Below are 25196 nucleotides of genomic sequence, written 5' to 3' on the forward strand. Positions count from 1 at the left end.
ACACTTACATGCACACAGAATATGTGTGCAATCCTTGGGCACTGCCAAAGGACTTTACAAGAGTCATTTTGCTTTAGTTTATACAATGTTGTGAGCTTAGTTCTTATTTAATACAATAAATGGGAATCTGGAACATCCTTGCACCCTTAGAACCAAAACCACACACCACCAGATCTGTAAACATTTTACACAGGAAACATGTGACCCCCCCCCCCCACACACACACACACACACACACAGAATCACACTCACAATCTTCACAATTTCATGTGCAGCAAACATTCAAGTGTTTATGTATGGGCTCACATTCAAAAATAGAGCTGCAAAAGATGCAGGAAAAGTAAATTACATTTTTCTGTACTATATCGTAACAGTCACACACATTACGAGCCCTTGGGAAATTAAAGGTACAGTAGCATTTATCCAGCTTGCAGTAGATATGGTAACAGACTATGATGATTCTTTGGTCTGCTGTATCATATTTTGATAGTAGTTATGATAGTTAAGATTGGAGGCTAGGAAATGCATTATAATGGTCCTCACTTGTACAGTGCAAATTTACTTCTGAGCTATTCACCCAACAATTTGAACTGCTGAAAATAAGATATGAAATTTTACACATAAAACAGGACATGGGACATTCAAGATATTCAACATCCAACTAATTGGCTGTATTTTGAAATTCACTGTATTCTGACTTCTCTGTTTCATATAAAGATGTGGGACACTGTTATAAGCATTATTTGTTTTTCATAAAAAATAGTCATTAGAGGAAAATGTATCATAAGTACATAATTTAAACCCTGCAGAGGAAAAAACTTCCGCTTCTGTGTCAGGGGACAGAAACTGTCTCAGGGTATGTGGAGTTTCCCCTGCTGCTCCTGGAGTAGCAAAAAAAGTAACCACAGGGTGTCACTACTGAAGTGTACAAAGTTCACAATGTTTCAGTGTGAACGTTTTATAAATGAATATGTTTCTTGCAGTTTTTTCATTGTTTGATTTCAGTTGCTGCTAATTTTTGTTACTTCCCCATAGTCCCTAACTATATAATTATTTTTATTTAATGTAGCTTTATTATTACTATTACTTAATCACTTGTCTGTGGGTGAGCAGATGGTAATGACTAAAGATAAGATATTTCAGTATTACTACTTGTACCTATTTTATCATTATCTATTTAAACCTGAGATGAGTTGTTCTATTACTAGATGCTAGTTTTGACCATTGGTGATTAATTCATGGTGACTAAATGACCGGAAAGAACTATTCTCTTTTAGATATCAACGTGATAAAGTAGGCTTATGTAGTCAACTTTTAATGACACACTAATCACTACAATATTTAAGTCATAAATATTAAAGTTAGCTTGTGACAGAAAAGTTCAGCGTAATCTAATAAGTCTTATCTAATTGAATTTGATATAATATAATCATTCATAATCATATATCACATCATCAACCAAACTGAAATCCCAAACCAACTGCTTCATCTTTATTAGATATTAGTAAATATTTACTTAAGACTATGTGATACTCCATTCTCCACTACTAACTATTTTATATCACTATTTCTACTTGATATTAAATATTTAGGTTTCCATAATAGCTTTTTATTAAGTTCTACAACTGTATGATCAACATGTGGGTTTGACTGGTCCGGTATTAGAAAAATATAGAAGTAAAATAATTGAATCAAGATTTAATAGCAACTTGTGGTTAAAACAAATGCTGATTAGATATGATCTATAGGTACAAATATAGTTTTCCCATTATTTCATTTGAAGACATGGAAATGAGACAAGTTAATGACAGCTGCTGGATGTTAGCCTACACTATCAAAGTAATCTACAATACAAACTGTACTGAGACTGTAGAGTTCGAGACAAACTTGTGTCAAATGTTGACCAAAGGACCACATAACAACGGTTAGAAACTTCTGGGCTATCAAGTTCACTATTCAGCATTCCCAACCAAAGTCTATGTTTCCAACTAACTATGTTGCAGCGATGCATAATCCCAAGGGCATTCATTCCTGCTTGATAGGGTCTGCTCTGTTTACAGAAAACGGAAATACTCTTTACGTTCAGTCATACCAACAAAGATAATAGACACAATCTTGATCATGCAACGGTAAAGTGAAAAACCATCCAAAAGTCTACCGCCTAGTTTGACTGCCCCGGGACAGGAACTGTGTCCACCCAATTCTCCAAAACATATTGGCGGATTTAGGTGAGACAAGCTGACCACAGTTAACTGGAATAAAGTCGGAAGTTGGTAAATTGGCCTTCAAAACAAAAGCAAACCAGTGGGTGTATAAAAGATATCCATATGAAGTTATGGTAATATGTTACTTTGAAATTTGTAAACTGGATGTGTTGTAATTTTATTTTGGCCAACATGAAGCTTAACCGCAGGATCCTCAGCTTCAGTGAGCAAACTCAACTTTCCAATGAAATTATATTGAAGTGTCCCACACGGTCAGAGATAAGTCTCGGAGAAGTAACCGCTCCGATCTCGTTTTAGTAAAGTTTATGGCGGATGGGATGAGAGCACGACTCCAGCGACTCAACCTGTTCAACGTAAAACAAGAACAAAAAGATGTAAGTTAAGTCTGAAAGGCGTGTCGGTGCGGTTTTGTTAAATTTGCGTGCCATGCTAAGCAGGCAGAAAGCTAACGTTAACCGAGGTAGTTAGCGAGCATTCACATTAGCCAAATTAGCGCAACCTGTTAGCCAAGTTCAACAAGTTAGCTCTCGTTAACATTAGCTACATGACTCCAGCAGAATAGTCGTTACATGTCTAGTAACGTGTTTTTTTTAACGTGAACCTTACTCATTAGTTTTCACCATACATTATGGTTTTACATTTTCTTTATTTAAGTAACTACACAAGCTTGTCTTTATGTAAAATGTGACTGCCAATGTAATGCTTTAAATAACAAGTGAGCCTAATACACTAACAGTACATGTAACTGCTCTGTTACTGCTCTTGTTGGTCAACCTTTCCTTACCATAACTGGTCAAGAAGTTATGAGTGGAAAGTGTCATCACTCAGTAATAGTGTACATATTTGTAAGAGTGTCTTTTACATCATTTTATTGCAATATTTCTATATCTATATTCATGTTATTCACTGTTACAGTACTTTGCTGTATTGTTTATTCCCTGTTTAATAGTGTTAGTGTTATTGTATGCACCAAACACAGCAAGTCAAATTCCATACAAGTGAAAACTTACTTTGGCAATAAATCTCAGTGTGATTCTGGTCACTAAAGGGTTGCTGTTGGTGTGCTGGTTGTAAATGTTGAGGGACATTTAGCTAGGTTTCTACAACTGCCAGCAGTTAGATTTTTTTAATGTACTCTAGACAGCTAAACAAAATGCATTATATTATTATTATATTAGATTGTGATTTTTCAGTTTTTCAGACCTACTTTGAAGTTTGAAGATGAGTTTTCTTTTGAATGGGGGTTTTATTACATCATGTAGGCCTACTTAAAATCATGTTTATTTTTTATTTATTATTGTTTATCTGCTGCAAACTATGGTGTGTGCCTGTGGTTGGGGTCAGAATAGTCTTGCTTTGCCAGACCCTCTTCCAAAGCGCGCTACTCCACATGGCATTCGGGGATGGGAGGAAAACATGCTCTGGTTTAATAGCATTTCTTTAAACCAGTCAGAATCGTGCGGCGCTAAGCTTCGCACAGAGCCGCTGCTAAATACTCAGATTGGACTGATAGTCTAGCTAGCTGTCTCAATTTACCCTGCAGGGATCTGAGGAGCAGTCAACAATAGTCCTCATAAGTGGCCGGGTTAGCTCAGTTGGTAGAGCAGGCACACTTGTGGAGGTTTGCTCTTTGGCGCAGTGGCCGTGGGTTCGACTCTGACCTGCGGCCCTTTGTTGTTTGTCATTCCCCCTCTCTCTCCCCTTTCATGTCTTCATCTTTCCTGTGGAAATAAAGGCCTAAAATGACAGAAATGAGTGATAAAGAATATATTGAGCAAATGTGACAAGAAAATCACTGGTTACAGTTTCCCAAATGTGAATTTTTGCCATTGTCTTCCATAACAGTAAATTGACCTAATTACCTTTAGGTTTTGGACTTTTAGTTGGGCAAACACATCACCTTGGGCTCTTGGAACATATGATGGAAATTTTTCAATATTTTCTTTTATCCTCAACTGGATGTTGTTAAAGCTGCTGGCTCTGTTAAACAGTGGCTAACTGACTGTCATACCCTCTTAAGTTTAGAACATGAAAACCCAGTCTGCTTAGCTGTTGTAATGTAGGTGTATAGAGTGAGTCATGGGGATATCACCTCCAGAGCCATTGTGCTTACGCTAGGACTTGACTCTTGGAAGAGGAGGCAAAACGTTTTGTACACCGTATTAGTCACATAGTCTGTCTCGAGCTTTCACTTCAGCTCTCTCTCTCTCTCTCTCTCTCTCTCTCTCTCTCTCTCTCTCTCTCTCTCTCTCTCTCTCTCTCTCTCTCTCTCTCTTTCTTTCTTATGGCTGGTTTCACACACAAGCCACCTTAAAGCCTTGGCCTAAAGTGAGACTCAGCGTTATCCTTTGAACTGCAGAATATTGGGGACTGTGGCCCTTTTTTGCAGGTGCTTTTTGGTTTTCTGATCAAGCAATTGTGATATTGTTTGAGTTGTGATGAAAAACTAGTGATATTTACTTGGTTTGAATGGGAGATGTTGCTTGACATAAATTCTCCAGAATGACCTATGAGCTTTCATACAGTATAGGCTCTCACCGTCAGCTAAAATAACTGCCTTCTGTCTCAACTAAGAAAGTACCCTAGGCAGCATTTTCATTTCGACAAAAAAATTTAATGATTATGTTAATGTTAATGATTACCCAAATTGTCCAAGAGAGACCCCTTTTTTTCCTTCTTTGCCATACCCTCTTCTTGGAATCTCTTCGGTTTCACATGCGTTTCCCTCCCTCCTCGTGTGACACACTCCTTGTGCTGTTGTAGAAACAAGCCTGTAAACCAGAGGCACCTTCCTGTCGTTTTACTGTATGCCTGACAGTCTGTCCTTGTCAGTTGTCAGTCCCCTTTCTGTCTATTTGTCTAGCAGTCTTTCACTTTGTTTATTCAGCGTTTTGCTTGCCTCACCTATCATCGTGTCAGTCTTTGAGCAACACCTATACAATCTTCCTAGATGAGAAGATTGGGGTTATCTGTGAGCCTTACCGACCTCATTTTTTCTTACCCAAGAGTTCATTCTGACTCAGCACAGCAATTTGACAACAAGCCCCTACATTGTGTCCCTATCACATTTGAATGAGTTTGTCAACTCTGCCTCACTTGTCTTTGTGCTGTGAAGTGGCTCCTTAATCCCAATAGAGTGATGTCAATGTGTTGGACTCTTGGGGCAGTCACTCAGTGCCTGCTTTACGACCATCACCACCCTTTGAAAATTTTTCCTCCTTCTCTCTTTTGTGCTTAACTTTCTGTTAGTGGTGCTTCTCATATGTTGTATGGCTCCTGCACTTTGAACTTCTGTGAGCTCTGGCTTTGCTCCACAAGGCACGAGACCCAGGCATATGACCATGGGAAGTGCAGAAGTGGGGCTTTTTTTCTGGCTCGTCATTGTTGTTGATGATTTTCTAGACTGGCTGGTGTGTCACTGGGTTTTTTCAGTGACATTCCTCTGTAACCTGTACAAAATTTTGACCTCCTGGCATCTCTAGTCAGACTTCAAATATCCATTTAGGCTAGTCTGGTAAGTTGGACCTACAGTGTTTCTACAAAGTATTTTATTAAGGTGCTGTATGAGTAATCTGTCTCTGTGTGTAGCTTTTGTCCATATTTTACTGATTTATTTATTAATACAGATCATTTAGTATGGTTAAAACTAGATACTTATTCACTTTTGAACTTTAAAGTTGACGATTCTATACATTCTTTCATTGTTTAGTTGTATCTTTGTGTGGCAAACTTCTTGTCATGTCAGCCTACTGTTTAATAAATGTGGAGCCCATGGCTGTACCGGAGTCCCTCAGCCTTGTAAGAGGGGTAAACTACATAGTTTAGAAAGTCTAGAAAGAAAGAAGCCTAATGTAGCCGAAGAGTGAAGACAAATGGTGATTTTGTTAATTGCACTGAATTGCAGCTTCTCTTTTACCGGTGGTACTTGTGTAACTTCCTTCTTTTCGAGTTCAGTACAACAGAAGTTCTATTTTATTCTCGTTTGGTGAGAGACAACATGCTTTTTCAATGTTGTTCTCTGTGAGAGGCCAAGCTAGTGGGTCACAGTCTGAGGCTGTGTCCAACTGCCTTCCTGTTTAAGATCATGTTAATGTTACACTGAACAAGATGCTGTGTGTTTAAAGCTAAGGCTGCCCTCTGACGAGCAAACCCTCTCCCCTTCAATCCAATCGACACCTCCAAATCTGACGTTTTAGCCTTGTTTGAGCAGTCTAAAAACGGGGAAGTATTGGAACACGAAATCCAAGAATAGATGACACATGACAATGACGTACAAAGAAATGTGTCTGTTTGCATTCATCAAGGCTGGAGAGATCCCCAGCATGCTATTAGTGACTACCGCCATCATTTCTTAAGGCGTTTTCACACCCATAGTTTGTTTGCATGCATTACTACCAGCGCTTACTGGCCAGATGTGTCAGGCGGGAGCAACAAAGTAAATACAGAAAGAAGGTCCTGTGTTCTGGACTAGTGCATATTTCTTGCATCTCCATGGTCAAACCAGCTCATTTCAATAATTTTTCAGACATTGTTTCACGAGCGACGTTACTACGTCTGGTTTGACCACGGAAATGCGTGTTACGGCGAGCTTGACCGCAGCCTATTTCTGTGAGAGAAACATTGCAAGCTGCTACAGTTTGCATGCTCTGCCGCATCGCAGATTGCAAAGCACACCTGACTACAGGAGCCATTTAGCTCAGACTTGTGGAGTACACATACAGCAGTTGGGGCGGTTCGAGGTCGCTTGTTTGGTCCGCTTTTGACGTGCATCCGAGTGTGATTGCTGCAATCACACCTGCCCAAACGAACCGCACCAAGGGGGAAAATTAACTCTAGTGTGATTCAACCGAACTAAATGAGGCAGTTGTGAAAGCCCCCTTAAAAAAACATATACGTTCCTTTAAGGCTGCAACAAGCTATAATTTTCATCATTGATTTAACATTGTGATGTATGTATTATGTATTTGATATATCATTTTGTCTGTGAAATGTCAAAAAATTAGGAATATATGCCTATCACAACTTTAAGAAGCTGGTACCAGAAAATGTTGCTATTTTTGTTTGAAAAAATACTTAAAAATGATTAATCAAATTATAAAATAGTTGTTATAAAGTAATTATTTCAGCTCTACTTTTCTTTCAGTCGAACTTTCTCAAATGAGAAACCATGCAAAATAAAATTCCAACATTTTGATATTATGCATGTTAGATTGGCATGTTTGTTGCAGGTAGTTAAGTGAACTGTACTTATACAGACGGGGGTAAAACTGCATTGGGAAGGGAGTAACTGAATGACTAAATAGACTAAACGTCATCATGCTGAGCCGTTAAGGAGCCGTTAATCAGCCAAACAAAGCAGAGGGAGTGAAACTGGGGTAGGTGGGCTGACATGATAAAAGGCTAGACCAGTACAATTAAGAAAACAAATCCTCCTCCTCTTTATGGCTATTCTATGTCTTTAATAACAGAGAGAGTGAGAGGAGAGGCACATGCAAGGACTAAATGTATCTGTTGATTGAGGTGTTTCAGAGAATCAAGCAGTGAAAGCAGACGGAAGAGGAAAGGGTAGATGGAGGGGGGTAAGCAAAACAGAGAGAGGTCTGTTGTTAGTGGACAGATAGCAGACTCCACTCTCGTGCCAGGAAGATTAAAAACAAGGAGGCACTAGAAGCTAGAGGGTGAGAAACATGGTGTCTGGAGTGATGCTGATGATGATGTTGGGAGAGGGGAATAGAAACAGTGAGTGAAGCACGGATAGTCGGAAATTGTATGGTGTCTCCGAATCTATAGGTAAAAGATGGCATTAAGACATTTTAAATGAAAAGAGGGGAATTATACACATTTTTAAAGAAAAGAAATGTTGCATTTCTGCTGCATTAAGTAGGTTTGGGCAGCACAATGAACAATTGTTCATGGGGGTGGTAAAATACTTATTTTCGTAACAATCAAGTATCAAAAACTGAGGACACGCTGTTGGATGCTGTCCTCCTCTCCTACTCTTTCTTCAATACCTAACAAATCTATCTCTTTCTCTTTCTCTCCCTGACCTGACCTTGTCTTTCTGCTTGAGCAGCATTGGTTGAAGCCTGAAAATATTGTAAACAAATTAATAACATAACAAATTACACTGGTCGGACTGTTCGGTTCAGGCTGGTCTTCATCCTCAACACATGCCTTTTTCAGTCGCGGAAAATACTTTTTAATACTCATCTGTATTGAAGCAGCAAACATTCAGTGTAAGAGTAAAGAAATTACATAACATTATTTATAATAAGTTTATTTGATTCACAGCTGCTACATATAGTGTTTTGACCTCAACAACCCAACCGCATTTTACCGCAAACTTGCGACTAGTTGACTTTCTAAAGCAGAGCGCAATCGCTTATTTGCTAAGAGTCGGTACGGGACTCCAACATTAACACACTGACAACATTGTCTTCAGAATAGAAAATATTTGTATAGCACTTTTTAATGTGTGATTGTGTAAAGGTGTTCACGAGATACCAACCTTTCGTGAACTTGTGAATTTCGCCAGCCGTCTTCTCTCGTTTTCATGGAGACAGACGCTGTGTGCACGGAGGGGAGGGGCTGTGTGTGTGTGTGTGTGTGTGTGTGTGTGTGTGTGTGTGTGTGTGTGTGTGTGTGTGTGTGTGTGTGTGTGGCCTATGTGAAAGAGACGCAAGTGACCGAGAGACAAAGAAGAGCAGGGAAAGGAAATGCAGCTGAACGTGTTTTAAATGCGTGTTTTAAATAGCGTTAAAAAATATATATATATCAAAAAAAAAAAAATATATATATATATATATATATAAATTTACAAAATGAAATACGTGGCAGCTGGTGTTGATTGTGTGGCGCACCGCCACAAATTAGTCTGTGTGGGAAACACTGCATACATTGATATAAAATCTTAATCTGCAAAGTAACAGCAAATACAGCTGTCAAGTAAATGTAGTGGAGTGAAAAGTATTTCCCTCCAAATTGTAGTGTAGTACCTCAAAATTTTACTCAAATTAAGGTAAATGTACACACTCGCTTTCCACCACTTTACTGCTGTTTTGATATCTTTTGAAAAAGGGAAAATTACTTTTTTTGTAGGGCATGTCGAAGAGAAATTTACTTGCCCCACTGGACAAGTTAAAACTCAAACAAAATAAAATGGCATGTTACTTCACGTTATGTGCCACTCATTACTAGGTTTTGGTACCGAACAAATAACGTTGGTACTACCGAGGAATATAAAAAAAAATTTCGGTACCTGAGAGCACATAATCGCGAGCATATCTGATGACGTCTCTGCATCTTGACAGAGAGCGGAGCTCCGACTGCCGACACACACACGCAGAGCTGTGGTGCCGACGGAGTGAAACAACGTTGACTTTGTTAAAGCCACAGTGAGTCACGGCAATGCCGGTAAAGCGGTTGCAAGTGCACGCGGACAGCGTATATAACGGTGAGATGAAAGCTGTCACGGTATGGGTTAACGTTAGACTTCCTCTGTTACAGGCATGCACCACTGTGTTCACTGTGTCCTATTGAGTGACTGACAGGCTGAGGTTGTGAGTCGCCCCCCCCCCCCCATCTGATGGCAATCCCCACCCTACCACCTTAACTAACAAATTTTCTGCGGGAAACCCTGGAGGCAGGTATTGTTTGGATAAAAGAACAAGAGTGAACACATCTCATGCCGAGGCAAGACACAGCAGGAGCTGGATGTGTGAGTCTGTGAGACTGCAGTTTTAGTAGCTGCTCTGGCATCTCACATGAACTGATGTGACTCAACCACTGCTTCTGCTTTGCTCGTCTACTTCCTCCTTGTTGTTCCTTGGTGTGGTTCACTGCCAGTGTGGTGTAACAAAGTGGGCACACAATAGGAGAAGCATTTGTATGTTGGCAGCCAACGGCTATAGTCCGGTTTGTTTTGTAGATGATAATGATATATGTTTGTAGCACTTTATCTTTTGTTTTTTCTTTTTTCAGTAAATAGAAGTAAGGAAGTAAGCCACAAAATCATAACAAACCCAGCGCCCTGATCTTCCTGCATTATTTAGTATAATGAACTCAATATGCCAGTGATCAAACAATCGCAGAACAGCAAGAATTCAAACTTCCTACTTAGACTTACCCTAAGTTATTTTTTTGTCTGTGTGTTACTGGAGTTTTAGTTATGGAAATAGGAGATGTTGATAATATATAAAAAAACAAACAAATTGGCTGTAAGAAAATGTCCGACTTGATTCTATCCTTTAAGGCTCTGATACACCAACCCGATGGCCGACCGTCAGCAGAAAAGGCCGAGTTGGTCTAAACAGTACCTTGGAACACACTGAAGCGACGCTGACTTGAGCGTATGTTCTGCGAATGTGCGAGATGTAATACTCTTCATAACAGCAGGGGGCGCTAATCTGTATTGTCGCCCAAAAAATGAAAACCGGCAGCTGATTGGACAAATGCATCACGTGGGTCTGGCTGCTCCCAGATTTGGTAATGGCGGCTTGTTTGGAATACGAGCTCATATTTTATGAAGATAGTTCACCGAAACAAGTTCTGAAAACATTTTAAGCGAGAAATAGGCCATGCAGTTGCGGAATCTGTCTTCATTTCAGATCGACAAAGGTTGAGAGGCAATAGTCCCGCTCATCCCGCTCGTCATTTCCGGGTTAGCGCTGGCCATTGAGTCCGACTGCCGGCCTTCCGATTCAACATGTCAAATCGGCCCAAATGAAGTCCAACGGCTCCTCCAGCTGTCAACGGCACGGAACACACGGAACACACTCGAGTCACTGACCTCGCCAGACTGTCCCATGGCCGATAATCGGGTTGGTGTGTCAGGGCCTTTACTCACTCAGGGACGCTGAGCTAGAGCAGCTTAATACTTCAGGCTGCAGTCCGCCTCACTGCGTGGAATTAGTTATTTTGCAACAATATGATGAAAGGGGAATTTTCTCTGTATAATAGTTAGTTATACAGTAGTTACAGTGTTGATGTTGCAACTGTTGCCAATTATCAGCAAAAGGCTACAAGTCAACAGCATAGAGTGTTCCTGGTGTGTAGAAGAAAGATCACCAAGTGAATGTGTTTGTAACAAAACACAATATAGGTCAATTGGGTGACAATGATCTTAATTCAGGTTTAAATAGCAAACAGACCAGGTTGATGTATAATTGAGTATTTACAAACCAAAAGGAACTTGTAGTGCAATGAGATGCCACGTTTTCAGGTTTTTACTGTGTTGCTGTTATTTTATTTTGGTTGACAAGGATCAGTGACAGCTCAGAAGACCATTTGTTGGATGCCACTTTTTTTTTTTTTTTCGCTATTTAAACTTACATTTCATTGTAACTTACTTGCTATCAAGCTCATTTTAGCCAAATAATGACCAACCAAACAGCCACATTTCAAGCCTACAGTCTTGATACTAAAATGATATGTGATCTATTTCTGGTGAAGTGTTGTGTTGGTTGGCTGACTGACCTTTTTCCCCAAGCCTGTTTATATAACCTTACTTAGCCTCTTTTTATTTTTCTTAAACATTCTTATGCTCCTGCTTGTCTGTCTTTAAAACTGGCACAGGCAATGTGTCAAGACTGTTTTAACGCTCATGGAAATCCTCTGACTTAGTAGTCATGGAAAGAGTGGCTACAGAAAATTATTTTTGTGCGAGTGAGAGCCCTGAGTTATGGTTCATTTGTTCTAGGCTGTCCTCATTTAACCCTCAATATCCACTTATCTGCAGACCAGCCCAGGTTAATAAGAATAGCAACACATCTGCATCACAAAACTAAGAAATAATTTTTTTTTGGGATCATCTACAAATTCAAAGAATATATGTTCTAGCCAGGGAATGTTTTTTGTCTTACGAAGCATTAATAGGAATAATGATGAATAGTCCCATCTGGACATAAATATCCAGGAAGCCGGACAAGAGCAACAAGACATTTGCTGCTGCTCTGCTCTGTTTCTGATGCTGCTGTTTTTGGTTTATTTAGTTTTTTTTTAACCAGACAGGCTTGCATCTGTTAAGTATGAAAATTAGTGTTTACATAGATTATATAAACTACATTCACAGCCAAGTAATACAAAATCAGTATAAGAGTACACATAATCTTTATTGCAGTTTCCTGGATAAAGTTTATGGATGGCAGTGAGTGTGTATACTTGCTCAAAAGAAAGTGAACGTTTTCAACTCGGCATACTCCATTTTTCTATAACAAACTGCTACATCCTGACTGCTGTATCCATTTGGGATTTCAGCCGGAGACACAGTGTTTGGAGGGACAGAGAGGAAGAGCTGTGGCCCTGTGGTACTCTCTACTGTTATGCAACTGCAATTGTTGATATCAATGGGGAGTTGATATTAAAAGACATTTTTAGCTGCTGAGTAAACGTAACATAAAACTTAACGTGGGGAACCAACAGTGCTGATTGTGTCCTACTGCTTATTCCTTACATGCATCTCAAGATGAAAGAGACTAACTGAGCCTTTCCCAAAAAAAATGCAAGTTACATCTGATATTCCCCAACATTGAAACTTTCAACTTTAATTGATTGATTGCAACACACTGTAGAATGCTCCTTTTAAAAAAAATTATTTAGCAGGAGTACGTTCAGGTTGGTTTTTCATCAGGTACTAAGGCATCATCACATCATATGTGTTCATGATCGTTCTGTGAGAGCACTGGACAGGTTAACTGGTTAGTGTGTAGAATATGTGTTTTGGAGCATTTGAGTTAATCATATTTCTGCTATCCGTTTCTTTGTCAGTTGCATTTTGAGTCTCTGTTACAATGTGTATGTGGGTGTGTGCTAGTGTGTATCCTTGTTTGAGTATGCATTTTTATGTTAAGGCCACAATGATAAGTATGTGTGGATGATGGAAATGGTCATGGTTCATGGATCTTCGGAGCAGACCAGGAATAGATAGCTCCATTTTGGAAAGGTCGGTCTGTCGCTCTCTCTTTCACTCCCTCACACACATACACAAACAGTGGCGTGCTGAGAACGTTTAGCTTGCACACAAAAATCCAAAATGCGCACAATGCAAATACATCAAGATGAGGATACTGGTAAACATTCAGCTTTAAATAGTTTTATGAGAAATAAAAGTAGACATTACAAAGAAAAAAATAGGTAACCAAAGTTTGTTAACAGAGAGTAAAGAGGAAAAAAGCAAAGGAGGGGTCAGGAGGAAAGGAAAGAAGGGATCAAATAAAGGGAAAGTGAGTACAAAGCCTGCTTTGAGACTAAAGGTCCCAATTCGGCTTCTTTTCAACACAGGAAGACGTCACAAGGGCTGCTCTATTTCAGGGAACCATTACACACATTACACCATGTGGCAGGTTAGCTCATAGTGGGGTGTGGCATCTAGGCTACATTGATTAAAAAAATAAAATAAAAGGTTTAATCTGTGGTTCATGCAGTATGTATTTGGTGTTTATTTCTATGTTTACCTACCATTAGTACTGTAGGCAGCCACCTGTATGAGCACCCAGTCAAATACCACCTATAGAAATGGTGGGGGCAGTTAAGTTTGGAGACATTCCCTTTGTTTGGGAATAAAGACAGATCGGCTGCGGTATCTGGTGTAGTTTCACCTTTACTTTAGGTTTCATCGTTGTATCATGGGCTCCAAAAGTTTTCAAGGTTGTCTGTCTTAACTGTCATGCAGTTACAAAATGTTTAAATACAGTAGTTATAAGTTCTTATCTCCTGCTTGCTACCCCTCCAGGTTCCTGAGATCATCAGTACGTTGAGACAAGCTGGCAAGAGCTCCGCACGCAGTGATGACATCACCACCATTTCCAACAAAACTTCCACTGGAGGCAACGATTCATCTGAAAAATGCTTTTCTTCTCTCTCCACAATGACAACCTCCGCAGCACCCTCTGCTGCTGTGTCTCCGACGGCCTTTTCCAAGAAGTTTGAGGTGCTGTTCTGCGGCCGTGTGAGTGTTGCTCACAAGAAAGCCCCTCCGGCCCTGATTGATGAGTGCATCGAGAAGTTTGGCCAGTTGCATGGCTCAGGGACGAGCAATAAAGAAGGAAATAGTGGGGGATTGGTGGGTGGGCTGAGGAGGGTATTAGCCTTTCAATCCAATGGACTCGAGAGCAGTGACAATGGTAATGGTGCTGCAAGGAGCCCAACCACTGGGAAGCATCCTGTCCTGTTTAAAAGAGACCCCAGCTTTCCCTGTCTGCAGGCCCTGGATGAGAATGGACTCTCTCCTGAGATCTCTCTCACCAGCACTACAGACTCACACACCCACTCTGCTGGAGTACAGCCCACCAGCCTGCAGGAGAACAGGACCATGCTGTTTACGGTAATTTTCATAAATGATTGATGAATGACTCTTTGATTGTTAGAACCTGTTACAATAACTGCTTTTCGAGAAATCAAACAAAATCTTGATAACTATAATAATTATAATTATACTGTTTATTGATCCCCAGTGGGGAAATTACAATTTAACTATATCTGTCCTCGAGATATAGCCGTGTGCCAATCATTGGGACAGTACAAACTGTACAGTATATACTGCATTGACATCAGTCTTTTATGCATTGTCTACAAAGATACACAATATGGAACTGTCAAATCACGCAAAACCAGCTCACACACTGGTTTTCTCACGTCTTTCTTGAGAATTAGAAGAGAACTTTGTAGTGCTGAAAAGTGCAATTTTTGATTCCCTAAATAACAAGTCTTCCTACTTAGTCGCTCATAAATGACAGCGAGGGAGAGAACAAAAGAGAGAAAAGAATATAAATCCCCTAATGACTCAGCAAGAGCAAATGCTGACTGCCGCTCAAAATGAGCTCAGTCATGCTCCCCTTACTCACCTTTACGTGACCTCAGTGACCTGCTGCCAGCAGTCTTCCTGTTTGTCCTCTAGACAGGAAATGGTGACCACTCGCACAGGAACCACCGGGGCCTGTTGCTGTCCCTCACAGCAAATACAGACATATTATTGACACTGATGATACATCCTGCTGCTGATATGGGTAGTAGACAGAACTACCTCATTCTGGTGACATCATCGCCTAAATTATGATCTCCTTATTAAATCTCCATTTTCCTCTAGAAAGAGTCTGATAATGTGATTTGAATTTGATACAGTAGAACGGCGAAAGGGCAACTTGTTCACAGAAAGAATAGCTGTGCTCACAGAGCGTGAAGACTTGGGATTTAACAGACATTAGATCACTTGCTTATTATGAACCACTGAGTCCCTTTTTGAGGTTTAGGAGTGATAGTGACTCATGTCCTAATGATTGTATGAATGGGAATATCCCCGTAAAGCAGAACTGTTCTAACATTCATTGGTACTTTTTGAAAAGAGAAAAAATGAAACTGTCTCATATGACAATTCTCATTATTAAAAATAGAACTAAAGAGATCATTTTTAGGCTGCCTTTTATATCACAGAATCATTAAGACAAATGTGTGAGAAGTTTTCAAGACACGTGAGAAATGTAGTACTTGGCACATATCTATTTAAGTCTGTGAGACTCATTGCTGTCGCCACCACACCACAAACTAGAGTTTCGATTCTCTGCCCGAGCCGGGCCGGGCCAGGCCGGACCCTTGATCAAGCATTTGTGTTTTTTTTAATCATTACTTTAGCCTAATTGGGTGGGGAGAAAGCTATGCCATAATCAGAACTATTATCTATTTAGGCCAAAGTAACAAATGTGTCCAAAAAGTTACACAAGTTGGACTACAGTTACAAAATGCAACATGTATCATGCGCGGAGTCTCCTCCTCTCGCACACATCACACCGGGGCTGCGGGCTGTATTGTGGAGCTTAAGTGCAACATGGAGCTTGAGGATGTAAAGAAAAAAAGAAAAACGGGAGAATTACCTTTGAGCAAGTTTGGAGGAAAGTCGGAGGTACGGAGCCATTTTAAACAAGTCGTGGGCAGTGACAACGTATGTGTCGGCTTTGTTGAGTGCATTGTCGCGCCGCTGTTCGCCTGCGACAGCTGATAAAACGGAGAAGTGGATGATGAAGAGACACATGAAGCAGGCTCCCCGTGGCAGAAAAGATGATAGTCAGCCTTGAACGTCCTCTTTTGTTACTTCTCCAAGCATAGGCTACCCCTGAGGGCGAGGCAAGCGGGCAAGCCCTCACAGAGAAATACGTTGAGTTTTTTACATTTCTTCATTCAGATCCATTTGCGATCCGTTCCATTCTGAATAAACAAACAGCGCAGTTTACATGCTTCGCTCCTGTTGCATTATTCATTAAGATCATTTTAAACAGATTTCTGCAGTTCAAACAACTCTGAATTGTAGTTGAGAACGTCAGTTATGACGGCCCACGGATTAAAAAAAGTGTCGGGTTGAAATCGGGCTCGGGCTCATAATTCCAGTTAATGTGTCGGGCCGGGCTGGGCTCGGATACAACGTGCACGGGCTCGGGCAGCGTCGGGCTTGATTTTTTGGGCCCAAACGAAGGTCTACCACAAACCTCACCAAACACACAGAAGCACACTCTACTGCACAGACCGCAAAGCCACAAAGACGCATGCACACAAGGGCGTAGGTTTTGTTTCAACATTGGGGGACGACACATTGTAACCAGGGGTCTTGGGGTCGTCCCCCATAACATTTTGAGCGTCAAACACTTCATTTCCTGCATTCTGGAGAATTGTTATGCAATAATGTATGTTGCAAATGTCTTTATTGATGTAAAGGAAATTATTAGTCTCCTGTACTTTCAAACTTTCTGCATATTCCAAACATCACACGTGTCTCGGGATGTTTATTAGGAATCAACAACATATCTGTTAGAGAATGAGACCTTGTTAAAGCCAGTTATAAGTTTAAATCAAAAGACATGAAATCACAAGAAATCACATCTTTATTTTTCACGGCCCTGATGTGTTCTTTAATCCCCCCGGTGTAGACACAATTCTTGTTTTCCGTACATGTTTTGAGCCCCCTGAACGGTTATTTTTTACCTCTTTTGGGAAGTGGGTTATCTTACATATGCCCTGCATCCCCCCCCCCCATATGCATGATGCACACACAGAGACACTTAGGGCTAGATTTATCAAGCCGTTTGCGCCTGTTTCCAGGCGCTAATTGGTCGCAAAGACGGACGTAACCGATGTGGGCTATTTACAAACAGGGCGCACTTGGGTAAAATCGCAGATTGTCTGCCACATGAGCGAGAAGAGCCAAGTTGCGCTTTCAATATGCGTGCGTTGGAGGGTCGGGGAAAGTGGGAGTTCCACCCAAAAAGGTGGGAGGATAAGCGCAAAGTGCACCTAATTATATATTCCGTGGTATTTACAAAGACTGTCAGTAAGAGCGCGCCTCTATTCTGCGGGGGAAATTCTCCGCCTCTTTAAACCAGCCGCAATCGAGTTTCCTCGTAGACCTTTATGCCGCTGGTGAAATGGCAACAGCAATTTGAGCAAGACGAAGACATAGGCGAGGCTGAAAATATTTTTAACAGAAGAATCACACTTTGTCAGTGAACACAACATAATTTAGCGTTACAGATCAAGCAAACATGCAATATTAGAGTTACTGGAAGAAATCAAAGATGAAATTGAATCTCCCACTCAGCGTTCACATCCCATTCCACCAGTTGTTAAACTCCTCGCTACATTACAAATATTGGCATCAGGATCATTTCAAACAGTCCTAGCATCAGCAGTGGGAATATCGCAGTCTGCACTCAGCCATATCATAGCACCAGTACCGCTTTGCTACAGCGCAATTTACGGTGTAGTGGGCGGAGAAAGACGCTGATTGCCTGATGGGTGTCAGGGTTGATAAATACTACGCAAACTGTGGAAGCATAGCGTGCGCTATTACCGAACTCGCATAAACGGACGCAGCGCAAACTGCGCTAGTGTTAGTAAATCTAGCCCTTAGATTCAGGAGTCTAACTGTTCTGTCTTTGTGTTTTTCTTTGTTTTAGGTGGGCAGGTCTCAGATCTTCTTGGTTAGTCCAGACACTAAGAAAGTTGCCATAGAGAAGAGTTTCAGAGAAATCTCCTTCTGCTCACAGGTATGAAGCACTGCGCTTCTACACATAATTGTCTGTTTAGGCTTGTGTGTGTGATTTTTAAACCCATCCTGAATCCTGAAACGCCTGATCTTTTCTTTTCAGGGTATTCATCACGTGGATCACTTTGGCTTCATTTGCAGGGAGACAGTGGAAGGAGGAAGCTTCCACTTTGTTTGCTATGTCTTCCAGTGCACCGATGAATCACTGGTGAGACACAGATAATGAAGGGAGAGCATAGTAGAACATGGCAAGAAAAGGATAGAACATATTGTTGTGTAAAAACAACATAATAATAATAATAATTTCCCTTTTTGTACATTGTCTGCAGAAATCCAAATGGGCACATTTCTGTTGGTACAATTCATTCATTCATTTATTTATAATGCACATTTACACACGTAGAAATGTCTTTTGTTTAATTGTTAATGCGAACACAATGCACAGTTGAGCATTATGTGTATTTTCCTGTACTCATTTCACATATCCTCATATTTCCATATCAGTTTCCCACAGAATTAGATTCGCAGAAAGAGGTGCAGAATTGTTATACTAATTGTACTGCAAATATTTTTGGCAACTTTGTATAACAGCTTAAATAGACAATCTGCCGACAGTCCCATCCTCAAGGCTATAAAGGTGCAGGGGCAGTTACAGCACACAATGTAATCTTTCAACGAACAAAAAAAACATAAATTTGCGCTTTGACAAAACAAAAGATACCACAAGTTGTAATTCTGTTTAACAGCCAGATGCTGTTCACCTCTTTGTGACCTTCTGCATGCAAGACAAAAAAATAGGAAACTTAAATGTTACTGGATATGTTGTTAACTTGTTGAACACTTGAACATGAACAAAATGTACCCCTTAAAAAACCTCTTTACCTCCAGTCAGCTGCCGGGTTTCATTTTTTGGTCGATAATACAGATTAGTGCCGCCTGCTATTATGGAGACGTATTACGTCTTGCGCACGCGCAGAACGTACGCTCAAGTCGGCGTCGCTTCAGTGTGTTCCGAGGCACTTTTTTGACCAACTTGGCGAGTGGCAGTCAGTCCGACTGCCTTTTCTGCCGAAGGTCGGTCGGGTTGGTGTGTCAGAGCCTTAAGACATATGACTCATGCATCTGTGCTCCACTGAGTCATGGTGGGCCAAATGGATTGTTTGATAAAACCCCTTGGTCATTAGACGGATGAACTCTATTGTATGATAGTCAGCTAATGTTGCACTGTAATTTGCTTATACTAGATACTTATGGTAATTGTTGAAACAATGAGTCACTGGGCCAGTATTTGACCACTGCCAGAGTAAACTAGAAAACATTTAGGAAAAACTGTATACTGTTTATTTTTATTTTTTACTTCTACCAGTTTTATACTGCATGAGATTTATCTGCAAAGACCCAGATTTTCCTCATCTATTAAACCTAACCTTGAATTAGAACAGGGGAGTAATGGGGTGAATTTGTTCTAATAATTGTTCTCTATCATGGAATACAGTTTTAAAGAGTTAGAAGCAAACTCATAGATGCACTGACAAATTATTGAAAGACTGTATGATGAAGGATGAATTAAAAAAAAAAAGCCTAAAGAAGACTGTATTTTGCTGTTGTAGGTGGATGAGATCATGCTGACTTTGAAGCAGGCGTTCTCCGTGGCAGCCCTGCAGCAGAATGCAAAGACCCAGAGCCAGCAGTGTGACAGCTGCCCCATACAGCAGCTCCACAGACTGTGTGAGAGGATAGAAGGTAGAAAACTGTCCCTGGGCTCCTTTTACAGTACATTTACATGTCAGAAAATTAAAAGCATTTTCAAATTCTAATTGGTTGGAGTAATGTTGATAGGTCAAGTTTACACAGTTGTATACATGTATATGTACCGGTAGTAGAATAAAAAGCTTAACATGCCATTTTGTTCAGCCAGTGTACATCACATTTACCTCTCTAAATAATTTAAATATAGTGGCAAAAGGCTGAACCTAGTGGATTTCATAAATATTTGATATTTGAATTAAATGTGTTCTACGAGTTGACACTTCATATGTGATGTATGAAAGGAGGAGAAGGACTAATGTGCTTCTGTGTGAAGAACAGCTGGACACCAAACACACAAACAAAACTTCCACACAACAAATGTTTTAAAGCTCTAACAATGGAGGCAAGTTAATATTTTATGTTTACATGCCCACAGGGCTTCACTTTTGTCTTAGTTTAATTCTCACAAATGTATTTATATTTGTGTGTATTTATCGATATAAATAACTGCATCCCAATGGGTATAAGGGCATATTATGCTGCTGAATTAGGCAAAGAATAAACCAGGATTAGGAAGTTTGCAATATGAGAGGGCCACACCATTGACCCTCAGTACCCTACATACCGTATTAACAAACACATACTATATGTAAAACAAATCTGACATGAGACTAATCTTTTATGCAGTGTTTTTATTCTGTATTTACATATTTTTCAGGTCTTCCCCCATCTAAAACCAAGCTGGAGCTTCAGAGACACTTGGCCACTCTGGACAACCAGGAGCAAGCGTCAGTCTTTGAAAACACTATGGTAATGTGTCTACTCTGTCTGTGCACCTGTAGGCCAAAGTGTGAATTCCTAGAGTTCTCTTTGGGGCGACTGCAGCTAGAAGCAAACCAGTCAGTCTTCAATTTAATCACCTTGAATTCTTGCTCGCATGCCACCACAGTGAATGAAGAATCCCAAAACTGAGAATAATAAATAGTAATAGGGGGCTGTATGGACATGGCCCAGTGAGTAATTGATATACAAATGATCATGTCGAGGGTGAAGTATTCCTTTAAGTTCATCACCACGGAATCACATGTATTTCATGTGGGATTTACAGTCGTACTGATCCACTTTTAGTATTCAGTATTTTTGCGACCTCGTCTCTCTGTTTCTCTGGTGGTCTGTTGTGTTCTGTGGCTCTCTCAATACTTCCGTATTCTCTTTTCCCACAAGTTGATTGTTTGATTAAGCACATCCATTTAACTGTTGGACGTGGAGCTTTAGGCCTGTTGATGTTATGTATCCATCATTGTTTCACAGAATGTTGTACAGTTAAAGAGGAGTCTTGAGAGGCTCAAATTGAGGCCCTCAAATATTTCTCTATGACTCAGCTGACATCTGCTGGTGTTGTAGCTGAACTGCAACAGATCAGTAAATCACTGCTTTTCTAATGCAAAACAGTGTACTGTATCCACTAGAGTCATGCCATGTAATGTAGCTATTGTCCAGTCAAAAACCTTCAGATTTAGACGCTATTTTTATGTCAACACTTACAAACTATTCCTCACGTCATTTATTTACCAGGGTTGAAAAAACATGTCATTTTTTTTAAATTGCATTTTGTGTCCGTCTGTTTCAGAGGGCTCGTCCTAAGAGCGATCAGGAAGAGAATGAGTTGGTGATGGCCTCTTTAAGGAATCTGTATGAGGAGAGGCAGAGGAGCCATCAGCACACTCTGCCTGGAGACAGAAAACAGGTCACTTTTGGACATCTCTTATGCACACACACTGTAAACACCACTGTGCCAGCTCTCTCTCTTCTTTTCTCCATTCCTGTCTTTATGTCCTACATTTCCTCCAAAGTGTCAACAGTTATTTTACAGAGTAGTTCACCAAGAAAACATAACTTACACAGAGTAAGTGTCATACTATACTTGTGAGAACCTCCTATCTCTCTTTCACTCACTCACTCACTCACTCACTCACTCACTCACTCACTCACTCACTCACTCACTCACTCACTCACTCACTCACTCACTCACTCACTCACTGTCTTGCTTTCTGTCTCTGTCTCCCTGTATCTCTGCCTGTTTATGTAGCTGTGTGAGGAGGCAGCTCCAGTCCCAGTTGAGGCACAGCAGAGTAGCAGTCGGCAGCGACTTGAGCAGTTCAAGAGCCGAGCCAAGCGCTCTCTCACTGAGTCCCTGGAGGGGATCTGGAAGGTAATAATGCTCTTTCTTTTTTTGTACTCCATAATGCTCAAGTATTCACTTTACATATGCTATGTTGTCAGTATCTAACATAGAAAAACAGGCATTTTGGAGGACATGGTAGTTTTTTTTGTTTTCATGTAATAAGGGTCCTTGGACAATGGTTCTGGTTTGCGAGCTTTGGTAATATGTAAAAGCCACGTATTGTATATAACCTTGGCGTGTGTGTTTTTTGCAGGGCAGCAGCAAGGCCAGAGCTCAGAGGGACAACAGTTTAGGAAGTGACAGCGGCTCTTCCATTTGTACCGTCAACAGCAGCCAAGACCAGCCTTGTCTAGATGACCCCTTGCCTGCCTTCTCCCAGCTGCGACCCACCAGCCCACTCAGGTAAACACACTTAAACACACAAGCCCACACACACTGACTCATATCTTGGGGCAGACAGTTCGTGATTTAAAGGTCAGAGCTGTTCTACTTGTTTTACGTGGATTTCATGATTATAGGGGTTTATGTGACCCTGAGTGCAAAGTAGTAGTTTATAGACCTATGTTTGTGTCTTTGGGAAAGACCAGCCTCCAGAATAGATTGATATTTCAATGTGTTTTGAAATAGTTTTTAAAGCTAGCAGCTAGTTGCTTGCAAAACCAGAAAATGTTGAATTGTAAGTCAGAATATAATCATGCATAATTACTTAAGTAATCCTAAACATTCTTGGAATTCCTATGACTTACAAAACTAGGTAGTGCAAATTATAAACTTAAATTTCACTTCACACTTTCTTTTTGCCTTGGACAACACAAATGTGTATAGGTGGTCATGATATTGTGTGGACACCGTGTATTTCTCCTCACATACTTTTCTCATCATCTTCAGGTGCCACAACTCAACAGGAGACCTGAAGCGCCTTGACTCCTCTCTCGCCCTGTCTCCCTCCTCCTCTTTACCCGGTGATGCTCAGCCTCAGGGCTTACGCCGACGGGCCAACACTTTCAGCCATCCTTCCACCCCTTCCTCAGCAGAGTACTCACCGGTGCACACACTAACTCACACACCACAGGACCCTACTGCAGCTACTAAGCCCAAGCTCGTAAGACACTACTCCGTCAGCACCGACACTCCACACCAGAGCAAGTAAGGAGTGTGTGTGTGTGTGTGTGTGTGTGTGTGTGTGTGCGCGTGCGTTTGGGTATCGTTTGGGTTTTTTCTGATACCGGTGCTAAAACGATACTTTTAAAACGGTGCCGGTGCCTGAATCAAATAAAAAAGGAGCACAAAACGTCAGTCAGCAACATTAAGAACGGCTAGTTCATTGCTAAGGCCATATGGTCAAAATTAAATGATTTAAAATGTAATAACAATAACTTATAACAATATCTTATTGCACCAGTAAATTGTATGGATGTATTAAGAGAACTGGATACAGCGTAAATTGCTGGTAACAAAAACAACCACTAGATGGAAAAAGACTATAATAACTTTGAATGCACCACGAGGCTGGCGAGGTGAGTTTCAAGTGACACACTGTCAAGTGACGCACTGTGTTGTTTTTCAGACAATGGTAGTTGTGGACTGTTACGTGTCGGTGTTGGAATCCTCTACAGTGAAAAACAGTCAAACCATTTAACGTTAGCTGTCAGCATTTTAACCATGTTTAAACCAGCTGCTAGCTAACGGTAGGCTAACGTTACCTGCTGCCAAGTGTATTGCGTCAACTAGCGTCACATGCAGCGATGCGAACTGTTGCCTCTAACGTCCGTTTCGGAGCATCAGAGGGCAGCACTGGCATTTCAGTAGCACCGAAATGAGGCACCGAAATCCACGTTACTATTCGGCCCGGTAGATACCGGTTGTTAAGGCACCGGTGCCGTATAAGCACCGGGTTTCGGTACCCAACCCTAGCGTTTGTACAGGTAGACAAGTAAATGTGCGATTGTATTCATTGTGAGTTTGGTGACAACATTTACCAGGAAACAATAGAAGATTTTATAATTGCTTGATCTTATTCTTTTCTTTATTGATTTTATTCAGTAAAATATGACAATAAGCCCAGTTATCCAATAACAAGTGAGGAATAATCCTGTGATGGCAGTCTCATGGGTGGTTGAACGCATGTTTAGTAGAGTGTTTCCCTTATGACGGCAGGTGTATCTCTGTCAAAGGGAAACAGGACAGTGTAGATCATCTATAAACAACTAAATATTGGAGTATTCAGCCAGCTCAATGCATGAAGTAGTAGACTTCCTGTCAGAATATTGGTGCTCTCTCTTAAAATCTTGGCTACCAACTTTGTTTCCTCTGCTCTTGTCCCAAACTCTGCTTCTAATCACTTATTTGTCTGTGCATTAAACCTATTGACATAAAATGGAGCCTGGGGACCAAAAACTACTTTTAGCTATCTAAAATATATGTAATGTGGATAGGATGAAGCAGGTGGGAGAGTTTGCAGTTAAAGGGGAAGTCCACCATTTTACATCAAAGTATGTTAACAGGTTTTGTGCATGCTACTGCATAAGTGATAAAAAAGAAAAAAGTATGAAGCCTTTTGTGGCTCCAGAGGGATCTGTGTGATATCTAATATTTTTTTGTCAAGGAAGTAAGCATCAGCAGGGTCTGAAGATCACAAGTCTGTGGGGGGGGGGTTTAAAGAAGTGAGCTCACCAGACATCTGTAGCCCGCTCCTTAATATCTGCCTGAGACAAGCAGCTCAAGGCTACATTAGCTGCTACTAGCATAACACACAAATCTCTGACTGAACTGTCAATGGACAAGTTGCATTGTGGGTAATGCCCACATCAGGTTTTGACAATGAAGAAGAACCTGTGAAACAAAAAAGACAATATCTTTGTTGCTACTGCATCAATTTGTGTACTGTGTGTGTGTGTGTGTGTGTGTGTGTGTATATATATATATATATACATACACACACACATATATACACACACACATATATACAAACACACACACACATACATATATATACATACATATATTACACACA

General features: G+C 40.6%; 1 protein-coding gene across 8 annotated transcripts in view; it reads left to right on the forward strand.

The window, feature by feature from the left end:
• Positions 1-25196, forward strand: part of tbc1d1 (TBC1 (tre-2/USP6, BUB2, cdc16) domain family, member 1) — a 52967-nt gene that overhangs the window by 3411 nt on the left and 24360 nt on the right. For 6 of the 8 annotated variants that reach the window (XM_039795347.1, XM_039795339.1, XM_039795357.1 and 3 more), the window contains 9 exons: positions 13954-14544; positions 18161-18250; positions 18353-18457; positions 19860-19992; positions 20717-20808; positions 21629-21745; positions 22088-22210; positions 22437-22585; positions 23072-23329. In XM_039795347.1, the coding sequence (XP_039651281.1) occupies positions 13954-14544; positions 18161-18250; positions 18353-18457; positions 19860-19992; positions 20717-20808; positions 21629-21745; positions 22088-22210; positions 22437-22585; positions 23072-23329 (1658 nt within the window). Of the gene's footprint in view, positions 1-2437; positions 2600-5635; positions 5740-13953; positions 14545-18160; positions 18251-18352; positions 18458-19859; positions 19993-20716; positions 20809-21628; positions 21746-22087; positions 22211-22436; positions 22586-23071; positions 23330-25196 lie in introns of those variants that run through there. The other 2 variants (XM_039795394.1, XM_039795402.1) reach the window with 2 other exon arrangements.

The sequence above is a fragment of the Perca fluviatilis genome, chromosome 1 (assembly GCF_010015445.1).
Source record: "Perca fluviatilis chromosome 1, GENO_Pfluv_1.0, whole genome shotgun sequence".
In the NCBI taxonomy this organism is placed as follows: Eukaryota; Metazoa; Chordata; class Actinopteri; order Perciformes; family Percidae; genus Perca; species Perca fluviatilis.